Here is a 27430-nt window from a genome sequence, read left to right as displayed (position 1 = left end):
AAAGGTTTCCGGACTTACGAATCACCGTGTGAGAGGAAGTATACAAACACCCATGTAACAAGCGCAACAAATACGAGCTTGGAAAGGAGAATTAATTTCGTCTCCCAAGAGTGTTTGGATTAATCTAATTGCTTCTTTTCTCTCCCCTCCAATTAAATCGTTTCGCGCTCGGCGAGCAAGCGTTTCGTCCAAGAGCGAGAAGTCGCCGTCTCTTGTTTAAGGCTGCGGCAATTAACTCCCCTTAATCAACTCTCTTGCGATCTTCGCTCGCCAAGCCATTAGGTTTCTGCTGAGGAGGACGATGGAATCAAAGGATGCCGGTCTCCCCTAAGTGTCCCGGAGTTACTCTAGAGCGACTTTGATTACCTGAGCATCGCCCACGAACTTGCACGCTCAGGAGTGGCGTCTTGGCGGGAAGGCTCGCTTCCGTAAGCTCTGGAGTTTGATCCCCGACTGGAGCAAGGACGTTCAATTGTGTTTGCTCTGTCGTTTGCGTCATCTAATGTAGAGTTGCCCAATCTACTGCCCATAGTACACATCCGACCAGCAGAGGCTTTTCGTGCGACTCTCATTGCTACCTATTGTTCTGGGATTAATATGTTAAGTATGTTTTGCATTATATTCAATGGAAATATACAGTTTAATATTGCTGCGACCAATGTCTCAAATACTAGATGCGTATAGAAAAGTTATACATTCATATTGATTCTCGGCTATCATTGTCGCCTTGTACAGCCATGCACATTGTACAGCGGCTCAGACCCGCTTTAAACTGTAGGTTGTTGTGGTTGATTTGCTTTAAATACATTTGATGCACAGGTAATCTAATTGAGACGCTAAAGAACAAATCAAATCAGACTGCATTGTCTACACGTGGACGCACGTCAAGTGGTACTGACCCACCGGCAGTCTGAGGACAATCGGCGAGCTACTTCTGTACGAATTTTGTTTTGTATTTTTGTTATTTAGGGTTGCTTTTCTGCCACTTTTGGCTAATCGTGACGATGAGGATAAGTGATGATATGATGAAATTGATTATCGGACACACAAAAAGGACGCCCATGTCCAGGTCGCGATTCGAACCCGGGAGTCTGGCGAGCTACTTGAAAAGAAGTGTCGGGCTCTAAAGGTGGAAAACAGGGCCGATGGGATTCGATGCTCTGGCCACGAATTGACCAATGAAAAAGCAGGTTGACCCTTGTCTCGCAGAGTTTAGTAACAGCAAGTTCTCATGCAGTCTAATCTTTACGTCTCTTACTGCCATCTCTTTGATAATCGCGACAATGATGAACAATTGGTGAGGAAACATCACGAAGAACCATCCACGCAATGCTCGACATTCGACCTAGAGCCGGTGGTTTCACGACATGTATTGATAACCCTAGCTGGCTCTTGTGCTTGGTAAAACGTTACGAGGGTCACTATTTATATTTTGAGCCTTGGCAACACTGATTGAAGTTAGGCGCGATTTGACGTTTGCACGGAATCGTCTGGCATTATTGACCATAACGTACTTCAAATGTTTTGTCAATAGCTTGATTTGTGTTGTTTATGTTGCCTTGGAGATTGCGCGACAACAATAAAATAGAATTAACTCGTGAACATTTTCGTGCGATGATTTTTTACGACTTTCGACGTGGATTATCAAGACAAGAGTGCATAGATCAACTTACTTCCACATTTGGCGATGAAGCCCCATCCTTTGCCACTGTGAAACGCTGGTATAACGAATTTAATCGTGGCCGCCATTCGCTCACCGACGAGATTCGCGAAGGTCGTCCAAAATCAGTTGTTGTTCAAGAAAACATTGATGCTGTGCAAAACCTAATACTGCAAGATCGTCATGTGACATACTGTGAGATTGAGGCAACCATAGGCATTAGTTCCACCAGCATATATAAAATATTACATGATCATTTAGCTGTGAGAAAGGTATGTTCTCGTTGGATCCCACACAATTTGACAAAAACTCAAAAAGACGCTCGCGTCAATTGGTGCAAACAAATGCTCAATAAATACAATCGTGGTGCTTCAAAAGACGTATATAAGATTGTAACAGGTGACGAATCATGGATATATGCATATGAGCCGGAACGTAAACAGCAGTCGACTGTATGGGTGTTTCAAGATGAACCCAATCCAACAAAAGTTGTTCGCGCTCGAAGCACATCGAAACAAATGGTCGCCTGTTTTTTCGGGAAAACTGGTCATGTGGCAACTGTGCCTTTAGAGGAACGTAGAACGGTCAACTCTGAATGGTACACAACAATTTGTTTGCCAGAGGTCTTCGGTCAAATACGGAAAACAAACAAACGCCGTCGGATCATTCTTCATCAAGATGATGGGTCATCCGCCGTACAGTCCTGATTTGTCACCCAATGACTTCTTCTTGTCCCCGAATGTCAAGAATAAATTGCGTGGACAACGATTTTCGTCGGCGGAAGACGCCGTTGATGCGTTCAAAAACCATATTATGGAGGTGTCTCAAGAAGATTGGAAAAACTGCTTTGACAAATGGTTCGAACGAATGCAAAAGTGTATTGACCATAAAGGAGAATACTTCGAAAAACAATAAAGCAGTTTTCAATGCCAAATTCCTGTTTATTCATTGTTAGGCTCAAAATATAAATAGTGACCCTCGTATTGCTTTTAGATCCAGTAAAGTGCCTTCCCCGAAGCAACAGGTTAGCGCATTTTCCACGGAAGACTGCGTCATATACACACCGTATCGGTGATCGAAACTTGGGTAACCGCAGCGGTTACAAGAGGGAAATTGGTGGTTAGGACGTTAGCAACATATGCCATAGTACCGTAACCACAGCCTCAACCTGTTTGTTCAAACACCGAAAACAAAGTAACCAGATGAATGTTTACACTGTTCAAGTGCCCCTTCACGTTATGCATCTCTACTTCCTAATTTCCTGTCTCTCATTACGTCTTTTACCTCGATTTCTATTTCGTTATTGTCTTCTAACTCTCTCTTTCTCTCTCTTCATCTTTTTACAACTCTCTCTCTCTCTCTCTCTCTCTCTCTCTCTCTCGTTTTCCAGTTCTCTCTCGATATTCTAGTTTTCTCTCGCTGTATTTATGTTTCTCTTTATCTCATTCTGCACACCTCTCCATTGAGTATATCGACTTTAATTGAAACCCCGCCCTGAGAGCAACCTTCCTATCACAGAAAAAAATAATAGGTCTAAAGTAAAAAGGAAAAGAACAAAATGTGATTAAATTGATTTGCGAGCTGCGTTTCGTTCTCTCTCAGTTCTTAAACATGAACGGCAAGTCACTGGCCCCCGGCTACAATCAAGTTTTCTGTTTCAAAAGTCCTGTTGTAATGATCGACCTCTCCGTAATTTTTTTGATCCCTATTTCGACAGCTAACTTATTGACATCATCAGCCCAAGAGTTAACTGTTCCGGTATGGCCATTAACCTTCCGACCTGGGCTTAATCTGTCCGTATCACACCCATGTATCGGTGTAAAATAATATCCTCGTCATATAAGACATTATTATGAGACATATTATGTCGTAAGACTTATTTCATAAATGAAATATTTATAAGAGTTTCGTGTACAAGATTTGTTTCATAACTGCACATGGGAGTAGCGAACAGACAACTAACATCACCGGGAGACATTCGGACGTCATTCGCTGTAGGTGAGATTCTCTGTCAGATTTCCAAAATTTCGAAGTTGGACCATCATGTTTAGGACAATTAATTGGCTCCGAACTTGAAAGTCGAAATATGTTTTAATGTACGAGGGGAAGTCGCTAAATATGTCACAACCTAATGTCGGATAGCTGAAAATAGTAGTGAGTAGTTTATAAAGGTGTCATTAGGTGGCAGCACAATCCAGCTTGATATTCAAGTGGCAGACGCACGCATGGGCAGCTCAGTTTAAAAGAAGCGACCGTACTCGTGGTGGAGATATTAAGGGTGGATGAGATGATTCTAGCTGACAGGCGAGTGACGATAGACAGCATAGCAACTGCAATAGGGTGTTCTCATGATTTAGCCTACGCCCTACGCCTACAGTATAATCCATGACCGTTTGAATTTCCCATAAACGTGTGCGCAAGGTGGCGGCAAACGTTACATGGATGATGATGTTGGACGTGAGATCCACTGCGACTGGGACAGCAGCCCATAAACTATTATCCAATAGGTTTGGGGCAATGATAAAGCTATGGGATAAGTGTATCAATGTTGGTGGAGATTATCTTGAAAAATAAAAACAGTTTTCAAGCCAGTATCTCACTTAGTATTTTATATATAAACGTTTGTGACCTAGTTGCTGACGTACCTATGTATTTACTTAATTTTTTACATAGTTCAGTTTTTTAGCCTACATATTTCGCACGGTTTGGCTACATCAAAATGAGGTACAAAGTTAATGGGTAGTTGCCCAAGCAGATGAAAAGTGAATTGATGATGCAAGTCCACATTAGTGTGTGGATTTCATCACGGCCGAGGCTGTCTTAGCCGCGGGAACAGCTGTTCCGTGTACCAACCGGTTCTTCACCTCCTCTGCGATTGTTCCGCTGTTGTCCGCGTTTCATTGTGCATCCCGTGTTGCTCCCCACCCTTTTGTTTCTCCTCAAAAGCGACGAACAAAAGGCTCCGTATCTCGATCGCCAGCGCATTCTGACGGAGAAGTCAAGCGCTGGAAAGTGACAACGCGTCCTGCAGTCACGATCGCCAACGCCGTCAATAAGTCGCACGTCAACTCTCGTCTTACTTGCCCGTTTGGTTTATTACAAGAAAATAATGTTAGCAGACGCACCTTTGCAGTTTCCTTAATTTAGTCGCTATTCGGCGACCGATGAATAACATTTAGTCGTCAAAGATTCAACTTTTACTAAGGACGTATTTTGGGGAGGTACAGGGAGAAACTTAGGAAGTACGGAAATTAAATAATGAAGATATAACTTGTTTTGTATTTGTTGTATAATCGAGTGTTTTTTATTTCGGCAAAAATTACTGCAACACTAGAATTAAACCGGGACCATACTGCTTTGAATGACAGTTTCAAATAAGATTTATGCACACTACTAATTATAATAATATGCATTAAATACAAATCAAAAACTTTACTTTTCGTCAACTGGATTTAACATACTTTTTTGTTATACAATAAATATTCATATCTTTATCTTTTCACATTAATTTGCTTTCCACGACAGTTGTTTTTATACAAATTTTGGCGATCTTAATTACACGTGAGCTAGATAATGAATACATACGGTTATGTCTCAATTCTTAAACCGTCTTTTAACATGTTCATGTAATAATAACAATACAATATTAATTGGATAGGCTTATAAATTATGTTAACATATTAATTCAAACATTTATATTATTATTCTTGTTATGCTATTATTAATAATATTTCTGAGACACTTGCTTCCCAAATATATTTCTAGATATGTGCCTGACAGTACATACGGGACACATATCGGTTCATTTCAAGACTTTTAGGAACCGTACCACAAGAATTACTGCAATCTTATATTCAAAATATTCCTTTATTTTTCCTAGAGAGAAAAAAATAGCTTACCTTTTTACAACAGGGTTCCCGGACTGCCTTTGGTACGAGTTTGATCCTTATAGGAACCGAACCCTGTCCCGTCATCTACTCCATCATTCACCTACCTCGCCACGATTAACCAAGAAGTAGGAAAAATACGAAAGTGGAAATAGAAACAATAATAACCAATAAGGCTATAAAAATTCGGACAGCGCAAAACAAATTCTACTTATTGGCCAACGTGCGGTTTCTCTTTTGCATAAAGGCGAAAGCAGGCAGCTGTCAAGGCACGTCAAGGGGCTCGCGGGCTGCTGTTTGGTATTCATAATAATGATGACGTTAGTGCTAACCAGTGGTTACCATGGAGTCTCCCTTTCGAAGGATAAACCGCTCCTCCTCCTTCCGTTGAAGACTAATACACTCTCTGACAGGACTGGCAATCTTCATTTGGGAGAGGTTCATATTTTCCTTAATGGAAAAGGAGCGTTTCCGAGTGGGCATCTGACAGTTGAATTATTTGTATTTGCTTCCTCCGTAGCAGAAGAGCAGGAACGAAGCAGGGAAAGAGAAATGGCCACGTAATTTGCTTCGATAAAGTGGAGGCAGAGAAGCTTCTAAAACGGAAAGAGCAAGGCGCTTGTGGCTCTATGCTAACGCAAATGTTGATCAACTTCCGCATTTGAGTCGCGTACAACTAGATTTACATGCCTGAGGCTCAAGCGAGTCCGTTTCATAAGCCTAAAATATGCGAAATTTTGCTACACTCTGATAGCAAGATTTCAGAGCTAGATGTTATTAACACATTTTTTTTTCCGTCATATTCAAAATTGATTTATACAGTGTAATTTGATTGGAGGTAAACCTAGAATACATCGCATTAATTCCACATAATTAAGAAATGCAATAAATTTAAATTAATAACAAACAACAGGTGTTGAAGCAGGCTCTGTAGCCGAGCGCGTCAAGTTGTAGACTTTCGATTTCGTAAATGAAGTTCCTGGGTTCGAGTCCCGGCCTAGGCATGGATGTCCTTTTGTGTGGCCTTTCACCAATTTCATCTTAATCACCAATCATCCTCATGGTCGCGATTGGCTAAAAGTGACATAAAAGCGACGGTAAGCAACAAAAATAAGATGCATTACAAGTCTGCGTGTGCCATGCAACAAGTAGAACAGTAAGAAATTAAACAATTGAACATCTTGGGTCACAATACATACACAACTCATTTAGACATATGCGTGTAAGATATATATTGCTTTCCAGTATAATAATATATTATAATGAGTAATGTTAACAAAATTTAAATATCGCCACGATCTTTTAACGAAAACGCTGAAATTATGAACATCCACACTGTGGCAGTTGCCTCTTTCTGTTACACGTGTTCCGTGTTCGTCACTATGCAATATTAACTAGATTTGACGCTTGCTTATGACTAGACCACGGATTTTTAGGTTCTAAAATTGTGCTTTTAGAATCCTAAAATAGGTTCGAAAAACCCTAAAATAGGTTCTAAAGATCCTAAAATAGATCCTAAAAATCTTAAGTTAGGCTCGAAAAATCCTGAAGTAGGTTTAAAAATACTTAAAATAGTTCAAAATTATTGAAAAATGCTGATTAGGTATAGTCACCGGCAATGAAAATGGGACAACTATATCCTGAAATACGCACTATCTTCCATAACGTTGTGTGCTATGCCTAACCCTACGGCGATGGCAGAACTTACCATTGGATATTTGCTATTAGAATTCACTCTTCGCCGTATAGTTAGGCAACAATGTTTTCCATGTTATCCACAGTCAAACTCCGCAATTTTGTCTGTGAGGATCATCTTATGTGCTGAAAATATATAGTCTTTCAACAAAAACATACTCAGTGATGCAAACTTCAATGCTGAAATGTTAGTTTGCAAGGCGTGAATGCCCCAAAGCACTGAAGTGAAGCGAAAATGAGTAAGACCACACAGATCAGACCACTTTGGATTGTACAGGTAACAGTGGCATCAAACATCTTGCCTTGTTTAGAGCTTTGAAAAATCAACATAGACTTGGAGAAAGGAAAATCGACAGAGAGTACGTTTCAAACACGTTCGTCATTGATTTTTTTCTTGACCAAACAAAGTAAATGCCTCTGTGTGATAATAAAATTCCTGTAAAACCTTTAAAAATATAAAAAAACCTTTTAAAAAAGGCTTGATTTAGGTGCATGAATCTAAAATAGGTTCTAACAAGCAAAATAGTGTTTTAGACACTATAAAACTTCATCAGTTGTTGCGTTTTTTAACGAAACGCTGACATAACTTATTATTTATTACATACCTGTAAAGGAAAAATAGGTTAAAAACCTAAAATTCGAGGTCTACTTATGACGCAATATTTCTGTCTCGGTCTACCTCGGTAAAGTATGGTGGTGGAGCACATAGCACAACGAAGCCATTTAATACTTTACATGTGCAGTTCTACGGTTATTACGAAGTAAATACACCAATTTTAATAAATCAAGATAATGCTTTGGTTCTCTCTAAATTAAGGAACTAGCGTTCAGTATTAGTGTGAAGTTCATCTGTAATATTACACATTTCATTGTCTTACGACCGAGTATCTGACAAATGAATGTATATTTCCAGATCTTCCAGCCCATCTTCAATCAGACAGCCATGAATCCAACTTCCCTGGCCTCTTACTCCCTGCTGCTTGGAGCCGTTTTATTCCTCAGCGTCCAGATCTCCCAAAGTGCACCCGTCAATAGGTAAGTAATAAGTGTAGTAGTATCTTGTAAAGGATGCCTTCTAATGTTACACTGTAAATTTTAATTATCTAAAAGTAATATTTTATTAATTTTAAACTATTTAAATGATCATGAAAAGTTCATTAGATTAAATTAAAATTGCATGTCGTGTGCTTAAATTGCACATACATATCCCTGAAAAAAATATACGAGGGCTGCTGGAAAAGTTTCTGCAATCATTATGAAAAAAGACATGTGAAATTCTGGGAATGGCTTTATTGTTTTTCAAAGTATTAACCCTTAATCTCGATACTCTTTTGCATACGCTCAAACCAATTTTGAAAGCATTTTTTCCACTCTGAAGCTGATACCTCAGAAACCGCTGTTCGGAATGCGTCAACAGCTGCTTCAGGCGTCGCAAATCGCTCACGACGCATCTTATTTTTCATGTGTGGGAACAAAAAGAAGCCATTAGGTGATAAATCAGGTGAGTACGGATAATACATTTTTACTGGACAAAAAATCAACAGTTTGGTGGGCTGAGTGGGAACTGGCGTTGTCGTGGTGAAGAATAATGCGACGATTTGGGTTTGTTTTACGCAATTCATTGATGAGCTCTGACAAACAAATTGTTGTATACCGTTCAGCATTTACAGTTCTTCGATCTTCTAAAGCTATTGTTGCCACATGTCCAGTATAACAGAAGAAACAAGCAATCATTTGCTTAGCAGCACTCCTCGAACGAACAACTTTTGTTGGTTTCGACTCACTTTGAAACACCCAAATAGTGGATTGCTGTTTAGTTTCGGGTTTGTATGAATAGATCCAAGTTTCGTCCCCTGTAACGATGTAGTACACCAAATTTGACTTGCCTTGGTTGAATTTTTTTGAGCATTTCTTTACACCAATTTATACGAGCCTGTTTTTAAGCTTCGGTCAAGTTTTGTGAGATCCAACGGGTTGAAAGTTTCCGTACGTTCAGATGACCATGCAAAATCGTATGTATTGCTTTCATGTCAACGTTCAAGGATGCCTGAATCTCACGGTATGTCACATGCCGATCTCTATCAATCATTTCACGCACAGCATCAATATTACTGGCAACAACAGATGTGGATGGACGACCTTCACGAAATTCATCACTGAGAAATGTGCGACCCCGCTGGAATAAAAAAACCAATTGTACACAGTCCTATTGGATCGTGCTTCATCCCCAAAAGCCAAATGAAGTCACTCGATGCATTGCTTAGGTGTTAAACTACATTTGAAATCATAAAAAATCATTGCCTGAAAGTGTTCACGATAAATTTCCATTTCTCACACGAAACTACTTCTTCAAACTGCTGTGAAAAATAAATGAACAGGCTTAAACAAACAATGAAAGATAATTTAAACATAAAAATGTTCTATTCTTCCGATTTTTATAATAGCGAAACACTAGCGCTACTGTCGGTGGTAGTTTGCAGAAACTTTTCCAGCTGCCCTCGTATGCATGTATCATGTATAGTAGTATACACAAACAATGTGTCTGAATGTTTGTCCTAATCTTCAATGTTTCGAACATCAGATAAATGTGACTTAAGCCAATTGCACTTAATTTGACTTCTGAAGGTTAATTGATTTCTATACTGCGTAGATTATGTTCAAACTTTCACATTTCGAATTACATTTGAATGCAAATTTTCAATCTCCAATCTACATCTCGGTTTAATTCGAAAACCAGTTTTGACAATAAATATTTTAGAAGTTGAAAAAATGTCCTGACGAAAAATACATACAAAGACACATGTGGATTTGCAGTTCAAGAAGCAGCCAGTTCCTCTGGAGTAAAATATCCCGAGGAAAAAGTGTTATTAAAAAGTACATCTTAGTATGTGCGCTTCTGGTTCCCCATCAATTGGAAACAGAACAATGAAACAGGACTTTCTGCGAACATCGTCAAGAAAGCTTTATATACGATGCCGTGGAAACGCGTACTGTTTGCAAAAGATGTAAGGAGTGGACATTCAGAAGGCAATAGTGGACCATTCTTGCACTTCCTCGACTGCATTCTAGCAGACTAAAGAGATTCTGGTGTCTGGGCCCACAGCAAGTATAATCGTCTGTGGAACTTCTGTTGTCTTGTCCACGTATTTGTGATAGTTTTTCATCAATTTCATCTTCTCGACATTCGTTCTCATTGTCCCGATTAGCCAAATGTAGAGAAGAAGCGACGTAAAATAACCATATCAATTAATCAATGAATCAACGTACTGTTTGCTAGTTCATTTTTTCTATTCAATACCGTTTATCTTCTGTTCTTTACTATTTCCTCCTGTATTCCCTTTGGATTCGTCTGCTACAACATCCAAGCATTTGGTAACAATGCAGACCTTTACGTCCTTCCATTTCTCTTTACTTTTAGATATTCACGTTCCATTTATACTTCTACAAATTATTGCTATGATCAGTGTAAATGATGAAAACGATGAATGAAATGATGGAAGATACATACACCTATGTCTTGCCAAACATTCAAACATCGAACCCCTGACGTAGCGCCCCAGGCTAACCATTCCGCCATAGAGGCCGGCATACTTAGCTCTATTGTGCATCTATCCCTTCCTCTCACCCTGTCCGATTTATCACGGTTGTCACGTGACGTCTTTTTCTCGAAAAAAAAAAAAAAAGTTCTGGTACTCTCCAAAAGTTGATTTGCTGTGGGTACAATTATAATGCAAAGCTAACAATAAACGCTGTGTACATATTTGTTTGCATTTCTTTCGATTTTTCGTGCCGGCAGAAAAAAATTACCGTAGTGTATATAGGAGCATTAGTGTGAAATACCTCATGCAGCTTGTTTCTCGGATGTATTGCTTCGTGCTCGAGGGTAGTTTTGAATTAATCCTCCCGGAATAAATCTGCAGTTCTCCGGGTGGTTGTTTCGCCAAGAGAGAGAAATCCTGTGTCAAGAGACGTGCGTGTATGTATACCTTGTTCGCGCTTCGTTAAATGTTGAACTTTAGCTGAAGAGCGTCTCGGGAATTTCTTTTCCTGCGTGGTTAGGAACGTAAACACAACAAATGTTACAGGCAACTTTGGGAAAGTTTTGATCTTGTATAAATATGGGATCAGCTGCTCTGAACCTGTGTGGAATACTACGAGAATTCATACTCCCACCCCACAATTTCTCTTTAAACCACACTTTTTTTTTATTTCTTGCTTTATTTTTAAATGATACCACAGTACGAGACAAATTATACAATTTTGTGAAATACGGAGCTTTTACATGTAAATTTTTTGTTTGAACAAACTCCTCTCCTCTCTCCTCTAGCTTCGTGTCACTGATGCCTTGTAATTTTTAGTTCTTCTCCAAACTGACGATTTTGTTTGATATTTCAGGCGTTAGTTCAATTCTAGTTCTTAGCTAAAGAACAGCATATTTCAATGTAGATACTAGAGTACTGCATGGTGCTACTTTCAGTGAGTCATACTCGTTCGAATCTCCTACTCGGTCGTACAGAATCAACATTTCAATGTTGCAATAATCGTAGAAATATAGTTATATGTAAAAATCCGCCCTGGTAGTTTCAGCCCATAATCATCTATTTCATTTCCATATATCACTATGTACTGGTAAGATAGATAAACTACATTTTAACGTAGAGATGATAACTATGTTCACTTAAGTTTTAATCACACTGCGACTTTCTTTTCACGATCCATATTTGAGGGCCCACTACCACAGACATGACGGTTATACGTGTACTACTGGGCGTTTCGTGTGTATCACTCGTTTTGTGAAGAAAAAGCTGTCACTTCTGTACACTATCTAGCGCCGTCCATGCGAACTATTTGCTGCCCGAGCGAAGAATGCTTATTGGAGCAGTCTAGTTGATACTCACACCGTTTATTGTAATCTCCAGCACTCTTGGTATATGAGTATGATTTTTCATGACCAGACCTTGTCGCGTGGTATATGGATATGAATTTTGTTATCAGATAAACTACAGTCTCTCCACAGCGATAAGTAGTTAGAGGTCTTCCGGCAGCTCGAATCATCTTAGTTCGATCTCCATTGGGAACCTCAGTTTTAGGTGTTGAACCATAGCGGTATTCCTATTCTTTGAGCACTTACGCGTGTATATGGCCATGCGATAACAACAGAATCGATCATTTGCGCGTTTTCTGCAATCCGCTTCAACATCGTCGAGCTTTTGTTATGATGCTGCATCAATATTGAAAAAAAATAACAATTAGGTTATTTTACATCTTTTTCTTGTTTTCTTGTTCCGTGTTTGCGACAAAGATTATTATCGTTAGGGCTCCATTGTGAATATACGACAAATATTAAGTGTCGACTGTAAGAATCGAACTTCTGACTGATTCATAGAATGAAGCTTTTGGGAAGAAAACCGGTTATGAACGGCCGACACGGTACGGCACACCACAACGCAGACTGCCATTGACAAGTTAATTGAAAGGAAATTGAAAGGGAAGTAACCCACAAGAGCCTGTTTCGGTTCCGTACAATTCACTTCAGTTCGTACATAAGAGGAATAGTCTGAATGCCTAGTCGAGAATTGAATGCGTCAGAGAAAGAAGAAAAATATTCCACATAGTGTATATTTTGTGAAATCAACGAAATATTTCTGTGGCTCAGAATACTGTATTAATTAAAAAAAATAAAATAAACTTTCTATTCTGAAATTATAATACAAAGCAATACTTTTTGTAAATTGTTCACTTAAACGTAGCAAGCAATAAATGCAGTTTTTTAAATATTACAGCCCAGTTATTAGTTGATATAGCATTACTATGAATGCAAGATAAGTGTTCTGACCAATAAAAATGTTCACATTAACAAGTCTCGATAACAAATTTTAAGTAACACATCATTTTCTTCAAGTACAGATGAACTTGTAACATGATCATTACCTTGAACAGTATTCTCTGTACAGCATTGCTAGTCACTATCAGAATGTTCATCATATGCGGACTGCACGGATGTAGGCCTTGATAAAATAATGTCATAAAAGTCTTTGCAGTCGTCTGGTACTTAACGCACAATTTTGGCCATGTCTTCATTTTTTCATTTAGTAGTATAATTGATGCTACAACCAGCGCACTTATAGCGTACAAATGATGAGCCCCCCTCAAGCAGATTTGGCTACACTTAAACCTAGCTCAACATGCCCATATGAGTTTTTTGCTCAAGTGTAGCACCCCGTCTAATCCAAGATTTTTGTAAAAATGCCCGAAGCTACAGCGTACAAATGATGAGCCCCCTCAGATTGATTTGCCCATACTTACAAAAGTTGCATTACCAGATTGTTGTCCATAAGCTTGTTAAAAATATGCCCCTCCTGATATTTTTTTTGGATACACTTAAAATTAAGCCAAAATTCTCATAAAACACACACCCACACCCACCCACACACACACACAGACACACACACACATGCTTACTTCTGGTTTATTTCTATTGCATCATGCTGTGCAACAAATTATTATCCAATATTATGCATGTGTTGTTTTCTGATTGGTTAATTATGACATAATGTGATGATGTGTTATATTCTGATTGCTTTGTTGTTTCAGATGTTTTAATCCATGCTTAGGGTATATAAAGAGATTTTGCATTGCATATCAGCCAGTATTGTGAGAGTGGCTGAGGAGAACAGATGTGTTGTTACAGTGCTTCTCATACTTACAGGCCTGTTTGGTTTAATATATAATTCATATTAAATATATTTCTGGTATATTGAACAAAAGGGGCTTATATTTTGTATAAAAAATCTGATATTTGTTGCATCCAGCTTGTTTGTTGTAATCCACTCTTATTTAGAGTCAGGCTTATATCTGTCCCAGCCTGTTATACAAAAATCAATACATAACACTCAGCGCTAGGTCATTGCCTTTCTAGGACATGCATGTCTGTGCAGGCATTTGCGGAAGGTCAGTGTAGATTAATATTTATTCTCTTTTTCCACTTGTAGGCTATTAGCTTTACAACCTGTCATAATAAGCATAGAGTTTTGGTTTAAAACCCAAAAAATTTTATATAATAAACTGAGAATAAAAATTAACAATATTAACATATTAAATATACACAAGAAATATACAAAGCACACAGCTGAACAAAATATATATATATATTAAGTACAAAATTTTGAATTGAACCCCAGGAAATCTTATATAATAAACCAACAACAAAAATGCCAAATCAAAAATATTGCATTCAGTGTAATAAAAATATATCCAGCCCCAATTGGGCCAGACACCAAAAGAATTGTGACCCAGGAAAATATAGAACTCCCACTAAAATATGTCCTAAATGCCACAAAATATTTAGCAAGACATATTTCAATAGACATGTGGGTTCTTGTTCTGCACAGTTATCAACATTGCCCCCTCAACCATCTACATCTGGTCTGAAAAGGAAGCATGAAACACCTGTTAATGCTGGACCGGCAAAGCAGCCACGCTATGAACCCATCCATAGCAGTTTTAACGGCCAATTAAGGGATCACCGTTTTGTATCAGAGCCAAGATGTGACATTAAGAATTTTTTGAACAGTATAAATCCAGATGTGCAGGCAATTCTAAATGCTCAAAATGGCTCTTATAAGCTGTCTCTCAAATTGTTTACACAATATAAGAAGCCAAATGGCACAAAATTTACACAGCCCCACATAACAGAAACTGTACCGGTATATTCAAATGTAAATTCAGACAAAATAATAAGCAGTTTGATAGATCAATTGAATATTAAACACTCTGAATTTGCTGCAAAAGAGTCTGGATGGAGCCTATGCGGATCTTCACACAAGTTATATGTTAATATTTCTGAATTCAGCCCATTACAAGGTTCCACTTATGTGCCATTACCTGCCAATATCAAAAACAAAACAGCCGTGGTTAATATAAAAAATAATGACCAGAAATGCTTTTTGTGGTGTATTGTAGCTGCTTTGTATCCAGTTTCAAAGGATCCTCAGCGAATAACTTTTTATAAACAACATGAAAATAATTTTGATGAGGCAATGGAGGGTTTAGAATATCCAATGCTTGTTCAGAATATTGATAAATTTGAAAAAAAGGCCAGGCACATCAATGGCAAACAATTATCTATTAATGTATTTACTTGTTCTACTGCCCGTGACAATTGCTTGATAGATCCTCTCAGAATCAGTACACTTGATGATGAATCTGCTATTCCGATTGATCTGCCCTTAATTAAAGGGGATGGCACAAATCATTACACTCTGATACATAATCTTGAAGCTTTAGTCAGAACACAACTAGACAAAACTCATAAAATATTCAAGTTGTGCAGAAGATGTTTGACTGTATTTGATGGTCAAAAAATGGTGAATGGGGTTCGGGGAAAAAATGCAGAAATTGCTAAAAACAAGTTAATTGAGCATCTGAAATACTGTGGCAACCATAAACCTTTTCATATGGTGATGCCAATGCCAAGTGAAAATGCAAAATTCAAAAAGTTTGAAGCCTTGTTGGAACACCCAGCATATATAGTCTGTGATTTTGAATCAAACCTCAAACCCCTTGCATTCTGCAGCCCAGACCCTGAGGAATCTTCAATTACATCATATCAATTACATGAACCTTCCAGCTTTTATTATGTGGTTGTACAGGGTGGTGTGATTAGTAAAGAATATTTATACATGAAAGCAGATGCCATCAAAGAATTTGCACATAGAATAGAAAATGAGTGCCATGACATAGCATCTAATGTCCTATTAAAATCAAAACCTATGTTGCCTTTAACAGAGAAACAGATTGAAGATTTCAACAATGCAGAAAAATGCCCGGTATGTGATTCTGAATTTTCAGATACAAATATCAAGGTTCATCACCATTCTCATACAGATGGTAAATTCTTAATGGCCCTGTGTAATAGCTGCAATATTAAGATCCAGAGACCAAAATTTGTCCCTATATTTTGCCATGGTGCATCCAATTATGATTTTCATCATTTGATCAGGTACGAGGGGTTTGACAAGCAGAATTTAAATATTTTAGCTGAAAATAATGAGAAATATATTGCCATTAGCAAAATAATTAAAGTTAATAGTTTTCCTATTCACTTAAGATTTCTTGATTCATACAGAATTTTATCTGCTAGTCTGGCTACACTGGCCACTCAATTATCTGATGATCAATTCAAAATCACATGTGCTTTGTTTCCAAATCAGGACCTGAAATTAATTAGGCGGAAGGGTGTATATCCATATGAGTATGTTACAGATTTTTCTAAATTTGATGAGTGTTCTCTGCCACCACAACAAGAGTTTTACAGCAAAATCAGAGGATCTGGAATCACTGATGAAGATTATCACCATGCCCAATTGATGTGGAACAATTTAAAATGCCAGACATTTGGTGATTATCACAAGGCTTATTTAAAACTTGATGTGACCCTCTTAGCTGATATACTGCAGGCATTCAGAAAATCTTCCATGCAAAATTATAAGCTGGATCCAATGTATTTTTACAGTGCTCCGGGCCTAGCATGGTCTGCAATGTTTTTAAACACTAAAATGCAGTTGGATCTGATCCAGGATCAAGATATGTATCTGTTTATGGAACAATGTATAAGAGGAGGCATGGTGCAATGTTCTCAGAGATATGCCAGAGCAAATAACAAATATATTCCTGATTATGATCCAGCTCTGCCATCAAATTATATATTGTATGTGGATGCAAACAGCCTGTATGGTTATGCCATGATGAAAAAATTGCCATATGCAGGCCTTGAGTGGGTTGAAGATTTCAACATTGAAGATCTTAAAGATTTTGATGACAGTAACTATGGCCTGTTCTTAGAGGTTGATCTGACAATTCCAGATAATTTACACAACACATTTTCTGATCTGCCCCCAATTCCTGAGGTTAAGTGTTCACCTGGCTCTAAACAGAAGAAATTGATGATGACTCTAGAGCCGAAACAGGATTATGTCATATATTACAAAAACCTCCAGTTCCTGATGAAACATGGTGTTCAAGTGACCAAAGTTGGAAAAGTTTTGAGGTTCAGGCACTCAAGATGGTTGAAGCCATATATTGATACAAACACAGAGCTTCAAACATCTGCATTGAGCCAATTTGATAAAACTTTGTTTAAATTGATGGTCAATTCAGTGTATGGCAAAACAATTGAAAATGTCAGAAAACATATTGATGTTAAAATAATTACTGACCCCAGCCGGAGCAAAAAATTGATTGCAAAGCCCAACTTCAATTACAGAAGAATTTATGATGAAAATATGGCACTTTTCAACATGAAAAAAACAAAGATTAAGTTTGATAAGCCTATTTATGTAGGGGCTGTGATATTGGAATTGGCCAAATTACACATGTTAAAATTGTATTATGATGTGTTGAAGCCTTTTTATAAGGATCGTGTAAAACTGATGTACATGGACACAGATAGTTTTGTTCTTGATATTCAAACAGAAGATGTTTATCAAGATATAGCACAGCCTGAATTGCTTAAATATTTTGATACCAGTGAACATACAGAGATTCAACACCACAACAAAAAGGTGCCTGGCAAGTTAAAAGATGAGACACTTGGTGATGTTATTGTGGCATTTGCTGGGTTAAGGGCCAAGATGTACAGTTTTGAAACATGTAGTGGCGCTGTTGCCTAAAAGGCCAAGGGCATTGGCAGAGTAATTGTTGACAAAGAGCTTGAATTTGAAGATTACAAAAATTGTCTCAAATCATGTAGCACAATCAGAACATCAGAAAATAGAATTCAGAGTGTGGATCACTTATTGACTAGCAATATTGTAAGAAAAGTGGCTCTGGACCCACATGATGATAAGAGATGCATTTTGTCATGTGGCATACATACTTTACCATGGGGTCATTGTGATTTGAAAAATAGCAATCAATGCCCAATTACAGAGCATGATTTGAAATAAATAAACATGCCTATGAACTTATTTGGGTTCAAAAAACAGGCTATTATGGACCTGCCAACACCACAACCCTCTTCTGATATGATATCTAAACTAAGTGCTTTGTTAATTATTCATCTGAACAGCATATTTACAGATGTTGATGATGAAACAGGTAAAACATTGTACATATTTAACAATAATTTAAATCATTACCAATTACCTGTAGGTGGTCAATTGCAATTTATTACAACCCCTGAGGGTAATGTCAAGATTTCAGTAGGGAGAAATATTTATAGAATTAAGCACTCAAACATGATTTCTGGCACTGTATATACTGTTTCTGCTGGTGACTGCTTATATATTGAGGTCCCGGGATCATATGACAAGCTTATACCTTTTTTTATAGAATTAAGAATCAGATATTCAATAATAAATAACCACTAAAACAAAATGCCTAATGATATATTTGGCCATACAAGGCATGAAGATCACAGTGATGAGATTCTGATGCTTGATGTCAGAGTCAAGAAATTAAGAAGTGATTTACAAGCTTTACAAACCACACTCAATGCCAGTCTTCAACTAGAAATTACAAATTTACAATCACAATGCATGGACCCTCTTCTTAAAATTGATTCTGAACTCAAATTATTGCTTAAGAAATATACTGACCTGGCCACATTGGATAATTTTCAAAGTTTAGAAGAAGCTGTAGCAGCTCTTCAAGCCAAATTTAAGACCCAGACCACCAACTCTGAGCAATTGAAACAGCAATTGGAAGAGCAGATAAATAATGTCCAGACACAGCTCCAAACAATTGTCAAAAGCATAAAATCACAAGAAGATTTTGATCTAGTGATTTCCACTCTAAAAGAACAGATTCAATCACTCCAAATACCTAATCTGGACCCTCTGAACAATGCCATAGCCGAGGTTAAAGAAAAAATTGAGACACTTGAAAATTTTATGAACAACTTGCCATCTTCTGATGCTTTGAGTGCAGTAACTCGGAGTGTTGCCAACATTAAGCTGCAACTTGAAACATATCAAGATTTTGGAAAAATTCAAAGTACCATAACCCATCTTGAGGGTACAATAGCAGCAGTGCAAAGTGATTTGACAAATGTACAAGAATCTCTAGAATCTCGCCTGCCTGGTATTGTAGACACACTTGTCAGTGTCCAGCAACAGATCACAAAGCTTGAAAACCTCAACACTGAATCTGAACTATCTCATTTTCATCACTTGATCGATGATATCCAAACAAAACTTGAAATTTTACAACAATCAACACCCACTCAGGCAGATATAGCCCTGCTCCAAAATGCTATGCAAAATGTGGCTGATGCATCTGAATTAAATAATGTGAAATTGGCACTTGAATCTTTGCAAAATACTGTAACAAATCTGCCTACATCACAGGAACTTAAAAATATTAAGAGAGGAGTGAATCGCATATTGAAATCAGAAGATATCAAGAATATCCAGACAGAGATCAAACAACTTACTCAGACAGTGGCCACTCTACCAACTAATCAACATATTAATGAACTGCATGCCCTGTTTGAGGATATCAGAAGACAGGTCCATGATCTTACTGCTCAAAATTCAAAATTGGCAGTTATTGAAAATTTGCAACAAATTGTAGCTAATATCAAGCAACAGCTAGGGACCATGGAATCCAATCAAGCAAATGCTCTGTCTGTTTTTGCCATCCAGCTTCAAGAGATTGTGCAACAATACAAGAAACTTATTGTGGACATAAAAATCAAGCCAGGCCATGATGATGTTGTTAGGACCATCAATGAGCACCTTGAATCTGTAACAAGCAGATTGCTTACAGCAGAAAAAGAAATAACAGACATAATCGAGAATCCTAAACATACAGTAATTCTTGAATTGTACAGCATCCCCAACAAAGAATATGATTCACCATTTACACCAGGCGGCAAAATATATATGCTGTCCCCTGCACAATTTTATTACCAGTTTTTTGTTGGGGGCACACTGAGACCAATCAAGATCAAATATTGGCTTCAACCACAGCCACACCACTACCCCACCTTATCAATAACAAATGCTGACAACAAACCAAAAATCACCAGTGTAGAGTTAGAGGATTTTACAGATCCCAATACATTAGAAACATCTTATGCTGAAGATGATGGCTGTCTGGAATTTCATATACAAATAGGAGACAAATTATATTTAGAAAATCCTGTAGTATCAGATGCTGAACACCCTATAGTTGCAATATTCTTGTTTACATATTATGTCTAGACAAATTATTGTTGATGAATTACACAGACAAGCCAGACATAATTATAAGAGACTGCCAGTAGTCACAAAAGGCATAGATGATTTATGGCAAGGGGACTTGATTGAGATGGCAAGTGGACAGTTGAAAAACTTAGACAAAATCAACAAGGGCTACAAGTATCTACTCACTGTAATAGACACATTTTCAAAATTTGCCTGGGCTGTGCCACTCAAATCCAAGACTGGAAAATGTGTTACAGAAGCCTTCAGGACAATCATCAATCAGAGTGGAAGATCACCGCGCTATTTGCAAACAGATAATGGCAAAGAATTTTATAATTCTGTGTTCCAACAATTTATTAAAAGCCAGTCAATAAAACATTACTCGAGTTACAGTGATCTCAAGGCCTCAATTGCAGAGAGATTCAACAAAACCCTAAAAAATCTTATGTATAAACAATTTACACTTCAAGGTAATTATAAATGGCTTAATATTCTTCCCGAACTTCTACATAAATATAACAACTCGGTCCATTCCACAATCAACATGAAACCCTCTGAAGTAACTTCATCTGATGAGCAAAAATTGATCAGGACTGTTTATTATCCTAGATACCAGCCAACAACAAGAAAGGCCAAATACAGGGTGGGTGATCAAGTAAGAATCAGCAAATATAAGCACTTATTCAAAAGAGGCTTTACATGAAAATGGAACACTGAATTATTTACAGTGGTTCAAGTTAAACCTGGGACCCTTAACACATATATAATAAAAGATCACCGAGGAGAAATTCTCAAAGGCAGATTCTATGAAGAAGAACTCAGCAAAACTAAACAGCCTGACACATATCTCATAGAAAAAATCATCCGCAGAAAAGGCAACAAGTTATTTGTCAAATGGCTAGGACTTCCAGAACACAGCTGGATCGATGCAGACAAAGTGATAATATGAGCACCTGGGATGTTATAAAAAGGCTGCCAGAACCTGAACAGCAGGTTAAGAGAAATGGCAAGTTGCTGCCTGAAAATATTAGATGTCTTATTGTTGGGCCATCGGCTTGTGGTAAAACTACACTAATGATTGATAATTTTTTATTGGCACCCAACTGGTTAGACTGGAAAAACAGGCACTTGTATGTCTTCTCTAAGAGCTTGGAACAAGTAAAATATCAGCAGCTGATGAAGCTATATGATGGATTGGATATAGCCACTTTTGAACCAGATGTTAAGCCACTCCATGAATGTTTCGATAATTCTGTTGTTGTGTTTGATGACATTATACTGGATAATCAAAACAAGGTTAGAAATTTCTTTACACAGGGGCGGCACAAAAAAATAGATTGCTTCTACCTGGCACAGACTTTTTCAAAAATACCGAAGCAGCTGATCCGAGACAACAGCAATTTTATATGTGTGTTTCATCAAGATCATACCAACCTCAAACACATACATGATGAATATGTAGGTGGGGACTTGAGCTACAATGATTTTTCCAAGTTTTGCAGTAGGTGCTGGAACCAGGACAGTTATGGGTTTGTCACAATTGATATGACAAGAAAACCCAATAGTGGCAAATACAGAAATAAAATCAACAATTTTCTAGACATTGAAACATATATAAATAACCATGAAAAGGCCAATCATTGATGATCTTAAATTAAGAGATTATCTTGTAAAAAGATTTAAGGGATGGAAATAACAGAACCGAGGAATTTATGAACAACACAAACAAACAGAACAGCCTATTATTGATGCTATTAGTGAATTAGGTAAAAATATCAAAACTGTTACAGAGCAAAATCAAAATTTGATCACAGAGCTTGTACCTGTAGCTGCTAGGAACATATTAGATTATCCAATCACCCCACTTTCCAGTATTCATACACCTAGTCCTGTTGCTCCTCGAAGAATTGAAGCTACTCAGGATCCTATTGAATTGGGTCTTCTTGCTCAAAAATATTTAAGCACACCTAAAGACAACAAAGATGAGGTCTTTGGCTTATATGCTGACACAGAGCGTGATGGTAGCATCATACATAGAATTGGCAATTTCAGAGTAACATTTATGGGAGATGATATAATTGTTTATTCAGAATCTCATCTTGGACAAAGAGGTGGTTTTGTTAAATATCCCGGCACACCTGGGTTGTGGGAACTGATGACTAGGAAAAGGCCTGGCACCTATACAGATCAAGATTATGAGCACTACAAAGAAATATTAATAAAATCAGATGCTCTATACCAGAATAATGATCCCACACAAAAAAGAGTCAAGTCTAGCAGTGGAGCAAAATACAACAATTTAATCAAGCCCATATGGTCACAAATTAAGACAGGCAGTGGAATCAAACAATACAACACCCTGCCTAAAGAATTTGTCTGGGTTGATGATGTCAGGAAACTTGTAGATAGGTTATTGGTGATAGCTGGGGAGGAAAATGCTGGCAACCACAATTTTTACAATGAAAAGGTTGGAATTATGGACATGATAAGCACAAAATTGTCTAATTTTATAGTGAATGACACTAAGGGGATTGGATATCTTATAAAAATTATTAATACTCTACCACCTAAATTTTGGAATATTTCTGAGGGCCGGGGACTGGTTAATGACATTATAAACAAGCTGCCATTTGAACTACACATTCCAGGCTATCAGTATTGTGGTCCAGGCACAAAATTGGATCATAGATTAAACAGAGGTGATAAAGGTAAAGTGTTCCCCTGTGCTTAGCACGACGCCATGAAGGAGTATAGGGGGTGTGGGGGTAACGCCCAACAGAGGTGATCCTGGTGTTAATCCCCTAGATGCTGCTTGTAGAGACCATGACATAGCATACAACACACATTCTGATCTTGACAAGAGACATGTTGCAGACAAAAAATTAGAAGAGGCTGCATTTGGTAGATTTGTAAGCAAAGATGATTCTTTGAGTGAGAGAATAGCAGCATTGGGGACCACCATAGCTATGAACACCAAACAAAAACTGGGGTGGGGGCTGTGAATATGTATATAATAAACCTAGGATGAAGGCCAAGGGTGTTATGTATCAAATACCTTATGCAGATCTTAAATCTCTTAAAACTATTGATAGTCTTTTAACCAAAAAGCAGCGGAAGAAAAAAATTCTTGTCTTGCAAAGGGCCATGGTATGAAATTGTTGCTTAGTACCCCCCAATTAAAAAAATTACAACAATCTAGAAAAAAATCACATGTGGGGGGTTTCATATTTACTATCCCGGCCATCTTAGCAGCACTTGGGGCTGTTGGGAGCTTGGCTGGGGGATCAGCTGCCATAGCAAAAACAGTAATAGATGCCAAGAAAAATAAGGCAGAATTCGATGAATTGAAGCGCCATAACCTGGCCATGGAGAAACAAGGCAAAGGTGTTAAGAGAGCCATAAATAAGTTTTAAAAAACAAGAGCCGCTTACAAACCAAGATATTGAAGCTTTAATCAAGCCACTGGGCATCAAAAATTTTAGAGGTGTGTACATGTCTGATTCTTTGCCAGAGCAACCACTCAACAGAGTGTGGCATTGTTAATTTGGATAAGTACAAAAATCAGGGCACTCACTGGATTTGTTATCTTAAATATTTAAACAATGAGGCATTTGTGTTTGATTCATTTGGAGGTGTTCCACCTGAAAATTTAATAAAATATCTAAAATCAGCTAATCTTTATTACAATAATGCCCGTGTTCAAAATTTCAAAGATTTTAATTGTGGACATTTGTGTTTATCTGTTCTTAGATATATGTCTCAAATAAATAAACCATCAATTGAAAATTTTCAAAAGGCCTTGTGGTATTTAAAACATCATGGGGGTATTCCATCTCACCAGCCAAAATTCAATATTGAAACTCAAATTGCATGATGATATAGTGTATCCCAAAACAATAGCTCTCAAAGCATTTTATGGCATGTACTTGATCCCTAATATTACACACCACAACAACAAAATTGCAGTAGGGGATCAAAAAATTGTCATCACTCCAGGGCAATATAATCTGTCCACTCTAAATGCTCAATTACCCTGAGGTATAGTATTAACTCAAAATTCTGTCACTCACAGAGTAGAGATTGTATCTGCTACAGAAACAGTGGATCTGGGTACTATAGGAGAGCTGTTAGGCTTTGAGAACAACACAAAACTTGAACCGGCCATCAAACACACTGCTATTAATATACCTAAATTCTTAGCCATAGAGACTCTGAATATTCACTGTAATGTGGCTGAGGGTATGATCACCAAATCAAATGGCATAGGCACTCACAAACAAACTGGCATCATTGCAACATTTAAACCTAATTCTGAATTTATGGAGCCAATCATCTACACTCCATCCCCAACATTATATTTTCCTGTGTGCCATAATAGAATAGATAACATTGAATTGATGGTCACTAATGAAAAAGAAGAATTAGTTGATTTTGCTGGAGCCACAACAACTGCAATCATAGAGATTAATATTTAAATAAAAATACATACAAAAAAATTGGAAAATATTGAGAGTTATGAGCTACAATCATTCCCCCCAAACAGGAGGACATTTGCAAATTTAAATCAACCCAACACAGAAATTGAGGTTGATCTTGATGTAGGGGATGGCTTTATACACCCCCACAGAGCAGATCTATACATCAAATTTGATGTTGTAAAGCTCGATGGAACAGATTATCCGGCAAATTCAAATATAAGATTGTTGGATAATTTTGTGCCGCATCTGTTCTCTGAAATTGAGATCAGAAAGCATGGTGTTGTTATAAACAGAGTGGATTATCCCGGCATTACCTCCACAGCTTTGGCCACAGTAAAATTATCCAAAACCGAGGCTTCTTACTACAAAATAGGTGGATTTGAGGCTGGTGATAAAATATTATCCAAGAGCCACACAGTGCTGTTCCCTATGCGCCTGTTGCCAGGATTCTTCTCAGATTACAAAGATATTATGTGGAAGGGTGGTTTAAGAATCACATTTAGAAGAGCTGCCAATGATAGTAATGCTTTGATGAGGTACAGCACATTAAACTCTACAGGGGAAGCTCTGCCCAATACCCTACCTGATGAAGGCAAATGCATTATTCAGACTATGGAGCTAAGAATCCCAGTTGTTGAATATGAAGCCAGTTATGCTCTTAAATACAAAGCAGATATAATAAAAAATCCACAGATTCCTTTACAATTTTATACATATCAATGTGTACAGAAGCCTGCCGCTGGTACTTATTATGAGTTTGATGCTACAAATTCATTCTCCAGTATACAATACGACATGCCGGATTTTGTGGTGGTACTGTTTCAGACTGGAAGACACAATAATCAGGAAAAAAATTCAAGTAGATTTGATAACTGCAACATCAAGAACATATATCTTAAAAATGGCAGAAATGAGGTATTTCCCAGAGAAAATTATAATTTAGACATGTCCAAGGATGATTTCCTCAAATTATATGAGGCATTTACAGCATACAAAAGGGTCACTACTGGCAATACTGACATGTATTACACACCAGATGAATTCAAAGCACAGAGACCCATGTTTGTCATCAACACTTCAAAAAGGAAACAAGTTGTGGTTAATGACAGGACAAACATTAAAATTATCTGTGAATTCCACAATACACTCCCTGATGACACTATATGTAGTGTTATTCTCATAGTTGAAAAATCATATGTTTATGATGTAAGAAATGAGAGAGTCACAGAGCAATTCTAGAAAGTCTCTGCATATTACATTGTTTTAATATTAGATAAACAAATTGAGGCTGGTGTCCAATTGAACTTAAACCGGAAGTAAATATGTGCGTGTGTGTGTGTGTGTGTGTGTGTGTGTGTGTGTGTGTGTGTGTGTGGGTGTATCTTAGCTTAGTTTTAAGTGTATCCAAAAAAATATGAAGAGGGGCATATTTTTAAGAAATTTATGGACAACAATCTCACAGAAGTGCCTTTTGTAAGTGTAGGCAAATTAATCTGAGGGGGCTCATCATTTGTACGCTGTAGCTTCGGGCATTTTTACAAAAATCTTGGATTAGACGGGGTGCTACACTTGAGCAAAAAGCTCATATGGGCATGTTGAGCTTGTTTTAAGTGTAGGCAAATCAATCTGAGGGGGCTCATCATTTGTGCGCTGTAGCTTCGGGCATTTTTACAAAAATCTTGGATTAGACGGGGTGCTACACTTGAGCAAAAAACTCATATGGGCATGTTGAGCTAGGTTTAAGTGTAGCCAAATCTGCTTGAGGGGGGCTCATCATTTGTACGCTATAAGTGCGCTGGTTGTAGCATCAATTATACTACTTCATTTTTTATATTTTAAATTATTTCTGTTTATTGGAACTTTCCCAACATAAGCATTAGTAGTAACAAGCACAACCTCATCGTCTTTGTAGAACTTGAATACTTCTCCTAGTGCAGTCTATAAACTCGTGTGCTGTCAGATAGTCCTTTTCTTCTTCTTTTTACATGAGATACCTGTACTTGTTAATTTGAAACACTTCTCTGCCTTACAAGTTTTTAGTGCACTTTATAAACATCATAGGATACAATTGCTCAAAGTTGATTATTTGTATATTTTCAACACTTTTTACTTCAAATGTTGACTGCTTCTTGTCGGTGCTGAGAGCTAAAAAAAAAGCATTCCAGGAATGTTTTCCTTCTTCCCCTCAATGATATTTCTTACTGGCTACTACGTGCTGAGGGGGAGAATGTTTGCTTTCTCTGTGTCAGTTGATGCAGCTTAGCTTAAGTAATAAAATGGCAAAATTCAAAATGACCAAAAAGTTGAATCTTTGCCTTCTTTTTCTCACCCATTTAATTATAATCTGTTGTGAGCCTTCGTTCCAAAAGCCATGTTTATTTCCCTTGAACGCTCAGTAAAATTAAGAGATATTTCACACCAAAACGACATGCAGCAACTGTCGCTTGAGAGCGAGCCAATCAACAGCAACGTTTCACACAGTAGACACAAGACAGGCCGCACAAGCCTGCATTCGCGTGTCGC

General features: G+C 37.6%; 1 protein-coding gene across 1 annotated transcript in view; it reads left to right on the top strand.

Moving 5' to 3' along the window:
* Dh31 (diuretic hormone class 2) overlaps positions 1-27430 on the top strand; it is a 137120-nt gene that overhangs the window by 64175 nt on the left and 45515 nt on the right. Inside the window, exon 2 of the mRNA XM_083120081.1 lies at positions 8156-8277. Within this exon, the coding sequence (XP_082976207.1) occupies positions 8186-8277 (92 nt within the window). The 5' untranslated portion in view covers positions 8156-8185. The remainder of the gene's footprint in view (positions 1-8155; positions 8278-27430) is intronic.

The sequence above is a fragment of the Lepisma saccharinum genome, chromosome 3, assembly GCF_977018435.1.
Source record: "Lepisma saccharinum chromosome 3, izLepSacc3.1, whole genome shotgun sequence".
Classification (NCBI taxonomy): domain Eukaryota; kingdom Metazoa; phylum Arthropoda; class Insecta; order Zygentoma; family Lepismatidae; genus Lepisma; species Lepisma saccharinum.
Note: the sequence above shows the minus strand (reverse complement) of the source record. Positions and strands in the feature narration are given on the sequence as shown.